The following is a 17,409-nucleotide window of genomic DNA, read 5'->3' as shown; positions in this document are numbered from 1 at the left end:
ATTGTTAATCGCACCGTATCCTCAGGACAGTGTACACGAGGACATTTGGTTTCTTGTGGCTCCCTGCAGCCTCATTTTGTAAAAGCGATGGACAAGTACATACGCCAGATGGTGTAATTTGGAGGAAGAGCTGGACCCAGTACATATAAATGGCATCAACATCCCATTAATGGAACTGTCATCTTTTTATGAGCCACTCTACACTGTGAAGTATCAAAAGGCTGAGTCGAACCGGGTTTTCATTTAACAGCTATGTTATTTCATAAACTCGATGAAAGAAAAATCTGACGCAGTGGCCTTCAGCGATGCACAGTGGCCTCTTGGGGCATGTTTTGAAGTTCATGTTATATCCTCACATGTAGATTATGAATTAGATGATCATTACTTTTCCCCCAGTGTAACAAACCTTTTCTTTACAGTTTAGCTACATCATAGTGTTACAAACCCGTTTTTTTTTTTCTAGGGAGGGGGTTAGCAACATAAAAGGACAGGGAAACCAAAAATACAAGTCTCTATTTTTTTAGAGACCAGGGGTCCGTTCTTCGTATGTGGATTACTCAGTTGGATTTGGTTATTGACGATTTGACATGATCCAGGATCGTTTCATTCTTCAAAACTGATCTCAGAGTTGTTGTCATAGCAACAGTTCTGCTAGCTCAAACCTGGTCGGAAGCAGGTTTAATTCATATAAACAGGATTAGGTCGGCTCAGTTCAAGCAAAGATAATACAGAAAGTATGTACCGAGTTCTATTATTTTCTTACAGTAGTAGTTACACTTGGGAAAATATTGAATTTTTTAAACCTATTTGAAACCTATTTTTTAAACCCCGTTGTGCTCCAGTGGTCAGCACATTGCATTATGCCGCCGCCGACCCGGGTTTGAATCTCTAAATTTGAGTCTCTGAGAATCTGAGGGTTTTTTTTTTTTGTCATTTTTATTGTTAAGACATATAATACTGTTAGGGTTGTTGAACATTTGAAGTTCTAAAGCAGCTGTTTTCTTGAAAAAGACATGATTCAGTGTTTGAACTCTCAGTAATGATTAAACCACACTGAACTGAGCTAAACTGAACTGAACTTAAACACTAAAAACTGAACTACACTGTTCCAGTTACTATGACCATTTATGTGAAGCTGCTTTGACACAATCTACATTGTAAAAGCGCTATACAAATAAAGCTGAATTGAATTGAATTGAATGATGGTGCCATTAGAAACTGATTTGGAAATGACCTTTTTTAATATAGTTAGTCGTGAACTGAGGTGGGCCGGTCTGAGGCTTGAAACTCCAGGGATGAAAAGGAGTCCCTCTCCGGCCCTAGTTGTCAGTACATTTTCTGTTTTTTTACATACTTATTTTACTATATATTATTTCACTCTTTCAAATGGCCTCCACAGTCTCCAGACTCAATCCAATAGAGCACCTTTGGGATGTGGTGGAATGGGAGATATTCATCATGGATGTGCAGCCGACAAATCTGCAGCGACTGATGCTATCATGTCAATATAGAGCAAAATCTCAGAGGAATATTTCCAGTACCTTGTTGAATCTATGCCACTGAGGATTAAGGCATAGAAGGCAAAAGGGGTCCAACCTGGTATTAGTAAGGTGTACCTAATAAAGTGGCCGATGATATATAAATATATTTGTCTCTTATCCGATTATGCATAGTTGTATTGTATATCTAAATCTCTTTACAAGTAAGATTAAAATCTTTGTAATATTTAGAGGCACAGTGGATAGCATGATCGCCTCTTAGCAAGAAGGTCGCTGGTTCGAGCCCCAGCTGGGTCAGTTGGCATTTTTGTGTAAAGTTTGCATGTTCTCCCTGTGTTTGTGTGGGTTTCCCTCACAAATCCAAAAACATGCACTAAAGGTGAACTGGGTAAGCTATATTGTGTGAATGAGTGTGCATGGATGTTTCCCAGTGATGGGTTGCAGCTGGAAGGGCATCCTTTGCCTAAAACATATGCTGGATAAGTTGGCGGTTCATTCCGCTGTGGCGACCCCAGATTAATAAAGGGACTAAGCCGACAAGCAAATAAATCTGATCTTCAAAATAGATTGTTGCATTAAAGTCATTTTATTTATACTATAGGGTTGTGGAATGCCTAACAAATGTCTCAGTGTTGACAATACTAGAAACAAAATAATATTTTTTTAAAACAATTTAATAGCCTGTTGTCAGTCCTTCCATATCCTAATCCCAGGGTTAAACTGGGCCAGGGAGATCTGGGGCTAAGCCCTGGAACATTGGCTTACAGCGGTAACTTAGTGGACTGCAATTTAGGTTGTTTTCACTGTTCTGGCATTTTTTTTTATTTTGCGGGCAACTGTTTAAAAATACTATCACATAGTAAATGAGGTTCATCCTAAATTTTACAACATTACATCAGTGGTAATACAAAAAATTGTCTTGTTGACAGAACAGTTAAAGTTATGTTATTTATCATTTTGCCATGAAGTATTTTATAAGGGTTTATATATATATATATATATATATATATATATATATATATATATATATATATATATATATATATATATATATATATATATATATATATTCTGTGTGGAGTTTGCCTGTTCTCGTGTGGGTCTCCTCTGAGTGCTCCGGTTTCCCCCACAGTCCAAAGACATGCAGTATAAGTGAAGTGAATGAACAAAATTGGCCGTAGTGTATGAATGTGTGTGAATGCGAGAGTGTATGGGTGTTTCCCAGAACAGCTGCTGGAAGTAAAACATATGTCGGAATAGTTGGCGGTTCATTGCGCTGTGGCGACCTCTGAAACAGAGACTAACCAGAAGAAAAAATAAGCGAATGGATATATGATTGGCTGACAATCATGCGATATTCTGCTAGTATCAGCACTGATCCAGCATCCGTGTGTATCAATCTGCCAGCGGGTGCCAAGCAGAGGACTGAACTCACTATAGTTTGACATATACTGTGGCTGTTGAACCACATAATGCATATAGAGTATTTTTTTTTGCTGGGAATATAGTTGTTTAGGTTTCATATTTATGCTTAATGCATAACCATAGTGCCTATTAGTGTGTTTCAATGATGTCAGACATGGGACTTTCATTGCAACAACAGCTGTTGAGTGCTCTCATTCCCTGTTGAGAGCATCCTTCTGACAGACTTATTCTGGATTCTATGGCTAAATGTAAAATATAATTGCTTTTGAATATATCTAAAAAGCAATAGTTGGTCACAAGCATCTACTATTTACACCAGAGCTTTATATTATGTTTGATTTGCTTTGTTTTTGACTGATTTACTTGGCATCTTTACGTTGCTGTGTGTTAAATGATATTGTTTAGTAAATGGGAGACTGTGTGGGTGTTTTCCAGCACTGAGAGAAGCATCTACTGTGTTAAACTATCAGAGTAATTAGCGGTTCATTCCACTGCGTAGACCACTGATAAAGCATGAAATAAGCCAAAGGAAAGCGAGTGATTTGCAAAATGCTGCATGTTAATAGTGTTTGGTAGTTGATGTTATATTGTTCTGACATTAGATTGTGTTGGTATTAAATTTTGTTTTGATTAATTGTCAAAGCTTTTATTACAGAATACGGTACTATCATGATATTGACCTAACTCCAAAAGAAAGAATTATATATTATTTATTATTTAGGGTTAAAATGTGATTCATTTTTTTTGCTTAAAATCAAGATCACGATTCTTTCTCACGATTATTTAGATGTAAAATAAAGGTTAATATGAGTAGGCTATTGTTATTGGTAATTCTCATACATATCATCACCTTGGAATTATAAGGTTCTTTCTGCGTTCTGAAGGATTTTGAGATATTGAGCTTCAAAGTTTTTGCAATCCATATAGCAAACATGTGTGCAATATTTTTTTTGTTTGTTTGTTTTTTAAAAGTCTTAAAATGTAAACAATAAGTTGTCATTTAATAAGAATATGTCAATAACTAAATTTTCACAAAAAATGTCAGATAGAACCTTATAATTCTAAAGTGACGATAAGGTAAAACAACACTAATAATATTAGGCCTGTGTTAAATGATCAACTTTGTATACATTTACATTTAGTCATTTAGCAGACGCTTTTATCCAAAGCGACTTACAAATGAGGACAAGGGAGCAATTTACACAACTTTAAGAGCAACAATGAATAAGTGCTGTAGGCAAGTTTCAGGTCTGTAAAGTCTAAGAAGAAAAGCAATAGTAAAATTTTTATTTATTTATTTTTTTTGAGTACAGTTAGTGGTATATTCAGAGAGGCAATTGCAGATTAGGAAGTGAAGTGGAGACTAAATAGTTGAGTTTTTAGTCGTTTCTTGAAGACAGCGAGTGACTCTGCCGTTCTGATGCAGTTAGGGAGTTCATTCCACCAACTGGGCAGATTGAAAGCGAGCGTTCGGGAAAGAGATTTCTTCCCCCTTTGGGATGGAACCACGAGGCGACGTTCATTCACAGAACGCAAGTTTCTGGAGGGCACATACATCTGCAGAAGTGAGAGCAGATAAGGAGCAAAGCCAGAAGTCGCTTTGTAGGCAAACATCAGAGCTTTGAATTTAATGCGAGCAGCAACTGGCAGCCAGTGCAAACGGATGAGCAGCGGAGTGACATGTGCTCTTTTAGGTTCATTAAAGACCACTCGTGCTGCTGCGTTCTGGAGCAGCTGAAGTATAGTCATTATAGTCATTATGGTGTACTTGAACAGACTTTCAATTTGTCCTGTTTGTTAATTCACAGGAAAATGATGACATCAGAATACAGCTATTCATAATTATGAAGTTGAATAATTATGTTTAAGACATGTGCTTGTCATTTTGTCATTGTCAGCATTATTAGTCCATTTGTTTTCACTGGCAAAAGCAGACATTTTATATCCAACATTATATAAGCTAGAGTAGCTATAATGACACTGTAAAACACTTATTTTCATGCACAACACTATGTGTTAGCTATGAAAGAAAGAAAAAAAACAAACTGCTATTGTAATCATAACTGTAAAATGCGTTATGATCATTTAAATCAGGGTTTTTCAAAGTCTAAGACAGTGGGCCTCCCTTTTGACACAACTTATCCATTGGCGCCCCCCTCCTCCCAAACACGCACGCACACACACACGCACGCACACACACACACACACACACACACACACACACACACACACACACATATATATATATATATATATATATATATATATATATATATATATATATATATATAGTATATATAAAGACACAGACAGATGTCAGACTGTTAACTCACTTTTATCATCATTTGCATGAAAGTGCAATTATTTACAGAGTAATAACAAGTATTTTAATATGACGTTTTTAAAACTAGGATAATGGTTCAATATGAATAGAACAGATCCAAGAACTGTCCATCCCAGTCAAAACAGTCGAAGTTTAGTGGGTCTCATGCTGTCATTAGCCAAAATATCTTGACAAACCACACATAAAAGTCGTGGTTCATCAGCTGGTCCTGTCCACGTAAATCCTAAACTCAAAGACTGACCATCATATCGTCGTCTTTTGGGTTTAAGCCCTGAACTTGAAGGCTTTGAATCGGGGGGGTCTCAGAAACCGATCCATTGTATTAGCAGGCATATACCTGTATTGGCGGGCTTGCCAAACAGAAGCGAATTCACAGCTATGGCCTTCTGGGTAAAAAAGGTTTTCTTATTTTCGACGTATTATTTTTTTTAGCTTTGTTTAATTGAAACGTTTAAATATAATAAAATACATATAATAATTAAACTTAATAGTTATATTTTTATTATATAATATTTTTCCCGCGCCTCTCCTGACATGCTCTGGCGCCCCCCAGGGGAGGCGCGCCTCACACTTTGAAAACCCCTGATTTAAATGATGTGTGCACAGGTTTCACTTTCACTTCCACTTCCCAGTGCGGCTCATGGCTGCCGTCACTGTGATAAAACACACACACATGCAAATCATTCTGTCAGCGCGGCTCTCAAACGATCGCTCTGTGCAACAAACTGAACGTTGTTTACAACTGTATAACTTGTTAGTCACAGCCTATGCAGGTTCTGTTCCCTAAAGTAGCCGTCACTGGTGTGCTACATGCGTGCGCGTGCTCGTTAGCTCGTGGTCAGCTCACGTGTGATTTCGCGGCCAAGAATACATCATTACATGAGACAGAAATGACATTTCTGGGTGAATCATACCTTATAAATACAGTATGTGACACTTTTAACGCCATTTGAAGGTGTTCATGTTCCTGTGAGGACCTGTGCGGCCGCCTTTAAGCTTCTCTCCTGACCTTGAAAATATAATTGGCTGAATCGTAGAACAGCTGAATTAAGATCGTGTGTAGGGTCGAATCGAGATCGTGATCTTTTTTCCGATTAATCGTGCAGCCCTAATATTATTTACAATTCATTGAATTATTGACACGTCTAATATAGTACTATATATTAACCTAGTGTTTGCTTTACTTTGACTTTTATGGGGTTAAAGTTGGTAAATACCCAGACTTGTCAGAGAAATAGATGTAGAACTCCATGCCATAATAATCTTAAACTGTGAATAAAATCCCAGTTTGTCATCTCTAAAACATTACAAAACGAAATAACTTGATTACTATTGCTAAAATATTTATTTTAAAATTTAAAAAAAATTTTATTGATTTCGTAATGGTTTTTGGGAAGCAATAAATGCAGTTACCTTTAGATGTGAATACATTTAGGAAGAAAGTAGTTTCTGATCTCCCTCACACAAAAGGGCTTTAGAGACACACTGTTTCAAGACACGACCTACACATTATCACTTCCTACTCATTACACAATTTTGACATTAGGTCAAGACCCTGTGGCATGAATTTTACTGCATAGGGTTAATTTCGTTTTGGATGTGCAGAGTGTGTGTCTGTTTACAATAAGACACCTTTGCTGTCAATACTTAGACTCGTAGCACTGCAATATGGCTGTATATTGCAGTGGTATACTTATACTCAAGTGTGATATTGCTCGTATTTACTGTATACACTACCTGACAAAAGTCTTGTCGCCTATCCAAGTTTTAGGAACAACAAATAATAACTTGACTTCTAGTTGATCATTTGGTATCTGAAATGGCTTATATGAAAGGCAAAGACCTCTAGATTACGCTTATTTTACCACAATAAAATATGATCATGGCTTGATTTTTAATTATTTAATTAGGACAGTAAGGTCTGCCTTTGCTTAGACAAACGTCTTGTCACTTAACAGAACTAATGCACAGTATAGAATATAAAGTCATGGTGTCGTTGGGAAAAGAATTTATATTGTGTTGTATTGTGGGTGACTCCCATAAGCTTGAAGGACTGCATCCATACATCTCTGCAGTGACTCAAACAACTGAAAGGGCAAAGAAAGTGTTCTTGCAGGACTCCCAGAGTTCATCAAGAATGTTTGAATTCATCTTCAGTGCCCTCCTCCATCTTACCCCAGACGTGCTCAATGATGTTCATGTCTGGTGACTGGGCTGGCCAATCCTGGAGCACCTTGACCTTCTTTGCTTTCAGGAGCTTTGATGTGGAGGCTGAAGTATGAGGAGCGCTATCCTGCTGAAGAATTTGCCCTCTCCTGTGGTTTGTAATGTAATGGGCAGCACACATGTCTTGATACCTCAGGCTGTTGATGTTGCTCTCCGCTCTGCAGATCTCTCACATGCCCCAATACTGAATGCAACCCCAAACCATGATTTTTCCTTCACCAAACTTGACTGATTTATGTGATAATCTTGGGTCCATGTGGGTTCCATTAGATCTTCTTTTGTCAGGTATATATTGAATTTTTTTAAAACAAGAAAACACTATATGTAAGTCACAAGATTATTACCGTCCAATGATCTGATCTTAACATTTCAGAGGTTAAAGATATGAGTGAGGCAAAGAGTCGAAAGCTTACAGACTACTTTAAAAGGTAGTCTAGGTCTGTATTAGTCACTACTGAGTCACCGCTAAGCTGGGAACATGTAGGCTACCTGTTTGTTGCCAGAGGATATGATTTGCGAAGGAAAGTCTATACTTGTCAGGATCCATAAAATCAGTAGCCTGAAATCCCGAGGCTATTGTGCCCTCAAGTTGGTTTATCAACATGTATCATCATTTTGCACAAAGGTCTTTCTTACTCATGCAATTGGTCATTGTCATCAGAAACTATTTTTGTTGCACTGTTTGAAAGTCTCTTCACATCATGATAGCAATCATTATATTAAACGGACAAATATATTTATTAGGGCTGTCAAAATTACGCACGTGATTAATTTAAAATATTTAACGCGTAAAAAAACGCAAATAACGCAGTTGCAGTTTTTATTATTTCCTGCTGTGGCCGACGTGTGTTCAGGGTCGGCGCGTTTATAGAGGTGACCTAGGCAGCTGCCTTGTGCAGCAGATTAGCGAGCGAACCCCCTGGTCCTCACATTCATCCGCTACACCCACCCCCTGCTCACGGTCCTCTGCCTTCCATATGGCTAAAAAAAAGGATGTGATAGCCATTTGCCTAGAGCGCCACTTCAGCTTGCTCTGGCCCTGCGTGTGTTAAACGTGCAAAGAAATATGGCTTTTCCTCCAGAGTTTTATGAAATTTCGGGTGTTTCAATTTTTAATAATTAGACTTTAACTGCAGTTCAGCAGTTCACTCTCATTCAGCATATTTTCATTCAGGATGTTTTAATGGAATTTGACACCGCATGACGAACAGAAAGAAAAACCTCCGCATTTTGGGACTCGTGTGGTCATTTAAGATAATCAAAAATCGCTGTTTACATGGTCGACTCTTGATCGGTATTATCTTAATCATCAAAGCTGAGTATTGATGTCCATGTGAATGAAAATGCCAGATGAATTCGCAAGCTGTCAAAAACATTTCTCTGCCCTTAAGCTGCGTCCCTCAAATGTTTTATTAAGTTTGATGTATTTCCCCCTTTTTGTAAAGCATCTGCTTCACGTTCCTCTGTCAGAATCCTTGCTTGTTAAATACAGCCGTACTTAAAAATGCTTAGTTTAGGCAAATTTGATGAACGCGATCGTGCGTGTTCTCTGTGTGTGTGTGTTTGTGTGTGTGTGTGTGTGTGTGTGTGTGTGTGTGTGTGTGTGTGTACTTGTTTGTTTGTTATTGGCATGGATTGTTTTGAAATTGAAATGTCATTTACATGCCTGTCTTTTTACTTCAGTATCAAATACAGCATTAATTGCGTTTCTTGATTAATCATGATTAACTACAAAACAAGTGTGATTAATTACATTAATTTTTAAAATATTTGACAGCCCTAGTATTTATGTATCTTAGTATTCTGGCGAAGGTGTCTGAACATTACTGCTGTCGGACGCAGTTCTTCAGGCAAAGTTATTGAGAAAACTCTGGTTATTTATAGTGAGTTAGGAATCATCTGATAGGACAATTGATCATGCGCTAATACTTGAACAGCTGTGAACAATCATAAGCACCTGATCCTCTCGAAATGTGTTCATAAATAAACTTTACAATTTGAGTCTGAATGCCATTTTACATGACATTTATTGGCGTACTACTGATAGCAGCAGCAGATAGTTCACCACAGATCTTGAAAATGAAATAAACCGTTTGAGATTGAACTTTAGAACTGTGATTCAGTGCAAACCAACACATATCAGTGATTCAGAATCTACATTTAATAATGTTAAAGAGGTTTAACATGTATTAGTTAGATTGTAAATCTTACCATACTGTTGGAGTGCAGTAAGTGCACTATTCTGAATGGCTGTGTTTAAATTTCTGTCAGTTACATTTGGTGCAAACAGTGCTTATCACTGCAAAGCACATCACATAGCGTGTTGTTAGGACATGGGGTTACAATGTAATCTGCTCACCTAATATTTATGTTTGTAATATTTATAATATTTTCTAATTACTAACCATCTCATGTATAACTCTGAATCTACGTCTCATTTCGGAGTCTGCTACTGTCCACCAGAGGTTGCATTTCAGTCGCGGACACATACTTAGAGAGCCTTCCTGTCTGAATGAATGAAGTTGTTACCACAAAGGCAACCCGGGGTGCTGAGATTGGCTAAACTGGCATTGGGCGGGTTAAAAGGACCAAAACAAAGACAGACATTCTGGCACATGACGCACATTTTCAAAGCAGAATATTTGACTTCAGCATTGTTTTTCAGATGAATAGGAATATTCACATAGCATGTTTCTTAAATATCTGTAAACTCATTGTGGTATTTTTATGCTTTAGAAGAGTCAAAAACTTACACACAGCACCTTTAAATAGTTGAATAAAATTTCTTCCCTTAAATTATGTTGTTTAATCTTTTTCTTTTTTATTGATATTTGTTATGGATGCACCAAATTTTGGCCACAAAATATGTACCCTATAAATATACATGCAACCACTTCTTCCCTAAGTGCTCGGTTTTCACTTGGGCTCTGCAGAATTATGACAGTACCAAGAGCAAGCATGTCAGCACTGTGAAAACTCTTCAACGTTTTTATAAGGACAGAGTTTCTCACCGACTGCTTCTCATGAAAATAAGACCTGAACATTATCACCTCCTACTCATTACACAATATTGACACTTGGTCGGGACCCTATGGCATACATTTTTAATGTTTAGGGTTATTGGGTTAATGTTGTTTTGGGTGTGCAGTATATCTGTTTACAATGAGTAACCTTTGCTATCAGTACTTAGACTTGGGCATAGTTGATATAGGCATGAGAATTCCTCTACAGTGAATGGGGCTGTGTCATGACATAAACCAGATGTGTTGCCATGCAAACATGAAAGTGATGAGCTCGTATAACTCCCAAAGAGGGGTCAGCTGAAGTATTTACAACTATTTACGCTAGAGTTTGAGCATGTGAAATTCTGTCATACGACAAGATGGCAAAAAGACAAGATGATTAGACGTTAACAAAATGAGCGATTGGTTCATTTATATTTTCTCAATTGGATTTAAGTCAGGACTCTAGCTGGGCCACTGCGAAAAGTTAATTTTTTCGTCTGGTAACAATTTCTTCACCGTTTTTGCTGTGTTTTGGGTCGTTGTCATATTTTAGGTCTTTTGTTATTGGTCTTAAGCAGTCATGTGATGTGATTTTGCGGAGTTCATCAATCTTGAATCTGACAACACATCGACACGCGAAACAAGGTTGTGTTTCCAGTCTGTTGCATTCAAATGGAAGTCTATGTGGTGATTAGTGCAGTGTGACTGAGGCATTACATGTGAATGGGGTTAAATAAACTATGGCTAAACAAGATCACATTTCACTTACATCCAGAAGCACACTTTTTGGGACTCATTCTCGCCCAGGCACTGAAGCAAAGTCACTTCATCTATAGTCTTTGACTGTAGTGAGGTAATAGGCGCGCTCCCGCTCTTGTCATTTTGGGGGGAATTACCCCTACAAGGACTTCGGCTTTTAGTTGTTGTAAGTAAAATACAAGCTAGATAAACTTCAACATAAGGGGAAATAATTATTGTTGTAATCTCATTAGGAAATGTTATGGCCAATCAAATGCAGCACGGAGCGTCCATATTAATAATCTCATGTGCAACATCAGAGCTGGTGTTTTGATCTAAACTACTGAAATGTATTTATTACTTCATATGAAAGGCTTTTTTGGTGAAGGCAGCTTAAAGACGCCTCTCATATGGAGAATGTGTGAGTTTTTCACAGACTTCAACATAAGAATCTTAATGTTTCTGTGGCTCTCGTTTATCAAATCTGATCTCTATTTTGTATTTTGTATTGAATTCGAGACAGATGATTGGCTGAGCCATTTTACAGCTTGATTTTCTTTCTCTGAAAGCATCTGAGAGTTTCCTTGGCAGTGTTTTGAATCATTGTCTTGCTGAAATGTCCATCTTCATCCTCCTGCTAATGTAGATGTTGAACTGAAGCAGGGAATTTTAATTTACAATGACCAAGGGCAGAAAGTTGCTGAATAACTACTGGGAGATTTCAGCTGCTGTCTGAGCTTTCCATGCCCTTCTACACCATCCTTTCTTCATGTGTTCATTTGTAAACTAATTATTTTTGTTTTCTTTGCATATATGGGTTTCCTTGGTTGTAACCAACATCTGGTAAACATTTTAGACCTTTAGAAAGATGTTTTCTGAGGAAAATAGTGATGTGTTCAATACTTATTTCCCCCACTGATAGAAACTGGCATGATGCAGTGCTGTCTCTCCACACGTATGTACAGTGAAATGCCTCAAACTCGTCATAGTCTTGCTCTAGCCTGAAATATTTTGAAGTTGCCAGAGCAGCACGGCTCTCAGTCACATGTTTCTCTCAAGGATATGCTTTTCTATCTTCTACTGACTCCATGGTTACTGCCTCACACCATCCATGGTTGTTTGATTGCTTTGCCAAGGTTCTCAGCATTCATTTGAGAATGACGGCCACACTCTGCTTCGTTCAGTAGCATACTTAATATGAGTCAGTGGAATAGACAGACAGACAGACAGACAGACAGACAGAGAGAGAGAGAGAGAGAGAGAGAATTCTAAATTGTTAAAAATGAATCCTAAAATTTTTGTTTGGTTAAATATTAGTCATTTATCTTAAAATGTTTATAGATAAATAAATAATTATTATTTATTATTAATTATAACGTATTGTTTTTTATTACAACTATGGAATTTGTTGTTTTCATATCTTATATTTAATGTAAACATCAAAAATGTGTTGGCAATACTTCTGTAACATTCAGAATGCCAATATAGCGAGTTTGAATTGATTTGATAGGGAGAGAAAGATTTCACTTCATTACAAATTTTATCAATTTTATCAATAATCACAATTAAGTAGCAAAAAAAGAGCAGAAAAAAGTATATATAGATATATTCACAATATACTTTATTAGGTACACCAACTGCTTGTTAATACAAATTTCTAATCAGCCAATCACATGGCAGCAACTCAATGCATTTAGGCATGTAGACATGGTCAAGAGGATCTGCTGCAGTTCAAACCAAGCATCAGAATGAGGAAGAAAGGAGATTTAAGTGACTTTGAACGTGGCATGGTTGTTGGTGCCAGATGGTACCAGTATACCAGAGTATTCAGCCTAATCTCACAAGAAAACACAAGTATTTTATGTTTTGACAGTTTAGTGGCTAATTTATACGAATTTGTACGAGTTCAGTCGTACGAAATTGTACGATTTTAAAAAGGATGCGTGGCACCCAACCCCACCCATAAACCCAACATCAACCCCACCCATAAACCCATTGAGGGATGAGCAAATCGTACTAAATGTACGAATTAACAAATTACGAATCAGCCACTAAATGAAAAAGTTACGAATTGCCGTGAGATTGTGTTTGAGTATTTCAGAAACTGCTGATCTACTGGGATTTTCACACACAACCATCTTTAGGGTTTACAGAGAATGGTCCGATAAGATAAAATATCCAGTGAGCGGCAGTTCTGTGGATATTTTCTTGGCACATTTTGGGCCCATTAGTACCAAATGAACATCATGATCACGCTACAGCCTACCTGAGTATTGTTGCTGACCATGTCCATCCCTTTATGACCACAGTGTGCCGATCTTCTGATGGCTACTTCCAGCAGCATAACACGTCATATTATAAAATGTGAATCATCTCAGACTGGTTTCTTGAACATGACAATGAGTTCACTGTACTCAAATGGCCTCCACAATAACCAGATCTCAATCCAATAGAGCACCTTTGGGGTGTGGTGGAATATATATATATATATATATATATATATATATATATATATATATATATATATATATATATATATATATATATATATATATATATATATATATATGAAATTCTCATAGAAAACAAATTATTAAAAGAAGCAAAAAGATTTTCCATAAGTAAGCATAAAGGTCTGTCAGGTTCAGTCTGTCGCATTCTATAAAAAGCATGAAAAAATTGTTGCTCTTTCGGAACAAAAAGGACAATTGGCAATGAAATTACTGAACTGAACTGACTCTAAAAGCATTAATCGCAATAGAACAATGAGGAAGAGACAAATAGACCGACAGACAGGGAAACAGACAGACAGACACACAAAGTTCAACATATAAGTAGCATTTGTCCACAACTGTGGAAATGCGAACTTTAGTCTTAACACAAGCATGTAGTTTAGCACATTAGCATTAGCAATTTAAAATGATTTATTGCCTGCTTGCAGAGAATGGTAATGCTGAAGATGCAAAAACGGAGGCTTGTGTTTGTTGCATCTTCACCATCTGACTCTGGAAATGCTGCCATGGAGAAAGACAGAACAAGAGAGCGAGAGCGAGAGAGAGAGATAGAGAGAGAGAGCACATTTCCAACTCTAACGCTACATTATTACTGTATGTCTGTCTGTCTCCGGTATCACACCCACACTCTCCTGAGTTACCGTCGTGGTCTGCAGTTGCCGTTCTCCTCTAGATGGCGCCCTGGCTTCTAGTTAAATGACCTATATATAAAAAAAAAATCTACTTTTTGTTGTTTCATGGTCACATGTCTAATTATGAAAAGCACTGCAGCCATTTTCATAACTGAACATGCTTCCATGTGCTGCATAAAGCCCCAGATAAGCTTTTTCTTTTAATAAACATTATTGATATATGATTAGCATTTTCATATGCTCTGTCTCTCTCTTTCTCTCTCTCTCTCTGTATGTATATATATATATATATATATATATATTAAAATATTAAAAAGTATATATTAAAAGTCTTCAATGAAATGTAAAAATTAAGTAAAAACGGCAAATCAAGAAAAAAATATATATATTTTTTAAATCAAATTTAGTAAAAATGTTACATATATTATCTTTCTATTCCTATATGTTTAGAAAGATATGATTTGATATCCGGTGACCAAACTCTTATTTTAATGAATATAACTGTTCAATTAAAGCAGTTTTGTATAATGTGTGTTAAATGTGTGTAAAGATGTCAACCCATAATTTAAAGAAAGTGTCAATAATAAGTATAATAGAGGATCATTAAACCATCTGGATTCACTTTTTTCTTCTTTTTTTCTCTCCACATCAGCTCTGTCCAGCTGGAAAGCGATGATGACGAAGTGACAAACAAAACATGGGTTCTGACTCCCAAAGTGTATGAGAGTGACGTCACGCATATTTTGAACAGCTTGCTAGATGGCTACGATAACAAGCTGCGGCCAGACATTGGAGGTAAGTGCGTTTCTTTTCCAGATATGAGATACTAAGCTACTATCACATAAGATATTCTGTCATTTTGTTTATAAGCTGGCTCAAATACATACAGTACACAATCAAATTCTGAAACTCTGAGTGTTTGTAGTTTGTATTACTATACACCATATTGAGTTTCCGTGAACCCAATCTTCGATTAAACACTGAAGATTCAATGTTTGTTAAAATGTCTGTATTACGGTTATAACAGGGAAAATAAGTATTAAACAGGTAATTTTTTTTTCCCATGGGAAACGTATATATCTAAAGTAGATCTTAAAATTGAACCAGATTTTGGTAAAAACCAAAACAATACAAACATAAAAAATAAATCAAAAATAAAAACTGAAATATGGAGAAAGGAGAAAGTGCTGAACTACTGAAACATATTTAATACTTAATATAAAAGGCTTTTTAAAAAATGGCAGCTTAAAGATGCCTCTCATATGTAGAATTAAGTAACATGCATTGCTTATATGTGCTTTTTTTCAACAGAGTGTGAAACTCTTGATGTTTCTGTGGGTCTCGTCTGTCAAATCTGATATTTAATTTGTATTTTTTGTTGCATTCGAGTCAGGTGATTGGCTGGGCCATTCTACAGCTTTTGGATCATTGTCTTGCTAAAATGTCCACCCTGGTTTCATCATCATCATTCTGCTAATGTAGATGTTGCACTGAAGCAGCTAATTTACTAAATAATTTACTCTGAGGAAGGGCAGAGGGTTGCAGAATAACTACTAATATATTTCAGCTGCTGTCTGGGCTTTCCATGCCTCTCTAGACCTCCCTTTCTTCATGTGTTCAATACTTTTTCCCTGCGTCATTTCCTTTTATTATGCAAAACTAATTAGATTTGTTTTCTTTGCATATATGGATTTCTTTGGTTGCTATCAACATCCGGTGAAAATTTCAAGTCAACAGCACCTTTAGAAATATTTTTCTGAGAAAAATGGTGACGTGTTGAATACATATTTTCTCCGCAGTATATTAATGTAATGAGCATCACAGAGGGTAGCACGATCACCTCACAGCAATAAGATTGCTGGTTCAAGCCTCATCTGGGTCAGTTGGCATTTCTGTGCGGAGTTTGCATGTTCTTCCTGCGTTCGCAAGTCCAAAGACATGCGGTACAGGTGAATTGGGTAGGCTAAATTGTCCGTAGTGTATGTGTGTGAATAGTGTGTGTGGATGTTTCCCAATGATGGGTAAAACATAAGTTGGCGGTTCATTCCGCTGTGGCGAGCCCAGATTAATAAAGGAACTAAGCTGAAAAGAAAGTGGATAAATGAATATTTTACTGTTGTGGTTATATCACTGACCTTATCTTAGCAACCTTGTGTATATTATTTTGATCAGACTTCACATTCCCAAACCAAATCACTTCTCATGACCAAAATAACAAACATCTTATGTAATATGCAAGATAACTTGAATCATATTGTAAACAACTTAGGCCCTGTTTACACTGTCAGGACTTAATTCCCAATTCCGATTTGTTGCCTGTATCTGATTTGTTTGCCTGTCCGTTTACACGTTGTTTTAATTGTGACCCATTTCCAATTCATGCGTTTACACTTGCCATACAATTTAGGATGTCGCGCATTCATAAAGGCGGGTTCTACCATCTGCGCCACGCTAGCCATGATGGAAGAAATTGTCTTGTTTTTAGCTCTGCGAAATATGCAAAGTGTAGTATAAGCAGTGAATGGTTCAGTCCAGATTTACCCCCACGCAGTTTATGTAATGGTATGGCCCTGATGTGCGTGTTAAGTTGAAGATGTAGCCTTTGCCTGTGTGCGCACTGGTGTTGGAGAGAATAGAGTTGCCCCTTGTGTAGCGCAGTGCGTGTATTAATTGCGACAAAAAGCAAAAGTTACAACACGAAGTTCGCCCAACTTTAAAATGATTTCGATGAGGAGGTGGGAAAGGGCCGTCTTGGCAGCTTGTGCTTATGATTTATATATGGTGTCCTCCACCATTCAGAGGAATTTGTGGGTACGAGAGAGATCTCAGGTCTGGTGGAAGCAAATTGTGGCGACTGACCACTTTCTTTCTCTGTGTTTCCTCTGATGTTGTTTACCGCGTCGGCATCTCCACACACGCTCTTCCTTCTGTCATTAAACCGCGGAGAAGCTTCACATTGTTGCAAGTTTAATGATGTACAGAACGGTATGCCTCAATAAACCCGATCTGCCTGTTTACATGACAGCC

At 37.2% G+C, this 17,409-nt stretch overlaps 1 protein-coding gene across 5 annotated transcripts in view; it reads left to right on the top strand.

Annotated features, from left to right (window-relative positions):
- The window catches only part of gabrg2 (gamma-aminobutyric acid type A receptor subunit gamma2), a 98,167-nt gene that overhangs the window by 8,112 nt on the left and 72,646 nt on the right, over window positions 1-17,409 (top strand). For all 5 annotated transcript variants that reach the window (XR_015519594.1, XM_087299726.1, NM_001256250.2 and 2 more), the window contains 1 exon segment: window positions 15,035-15,177. Coding sequence is in view for 4 of the 5 variants with exons in the window: in XM_087299726.1 (XP_087155852.1) it covers window positions 15,035-15,177 (143 nt within the window). In the remaining variant the exon portion in view is untranslated.

The sequence above is a fragment of the Danio rerio genome, chromosome 21 (genome assembly GCF_052040795.2).
Source record: "Danio rerio strain M-AB ecotype USA chromosome 21, GRCz13ab, whole genome shotgun sequence".
Taxonomy (NCBI): domain Eukaryota; kingdom Metazoa; phylum Chordata; class Actinopteri; order Cypriniformes; family Danionidae; genus Danio; species Danio rerio.
This window is presented reverse-complemented; position numbering and strand designations above follow the sequence as displayed.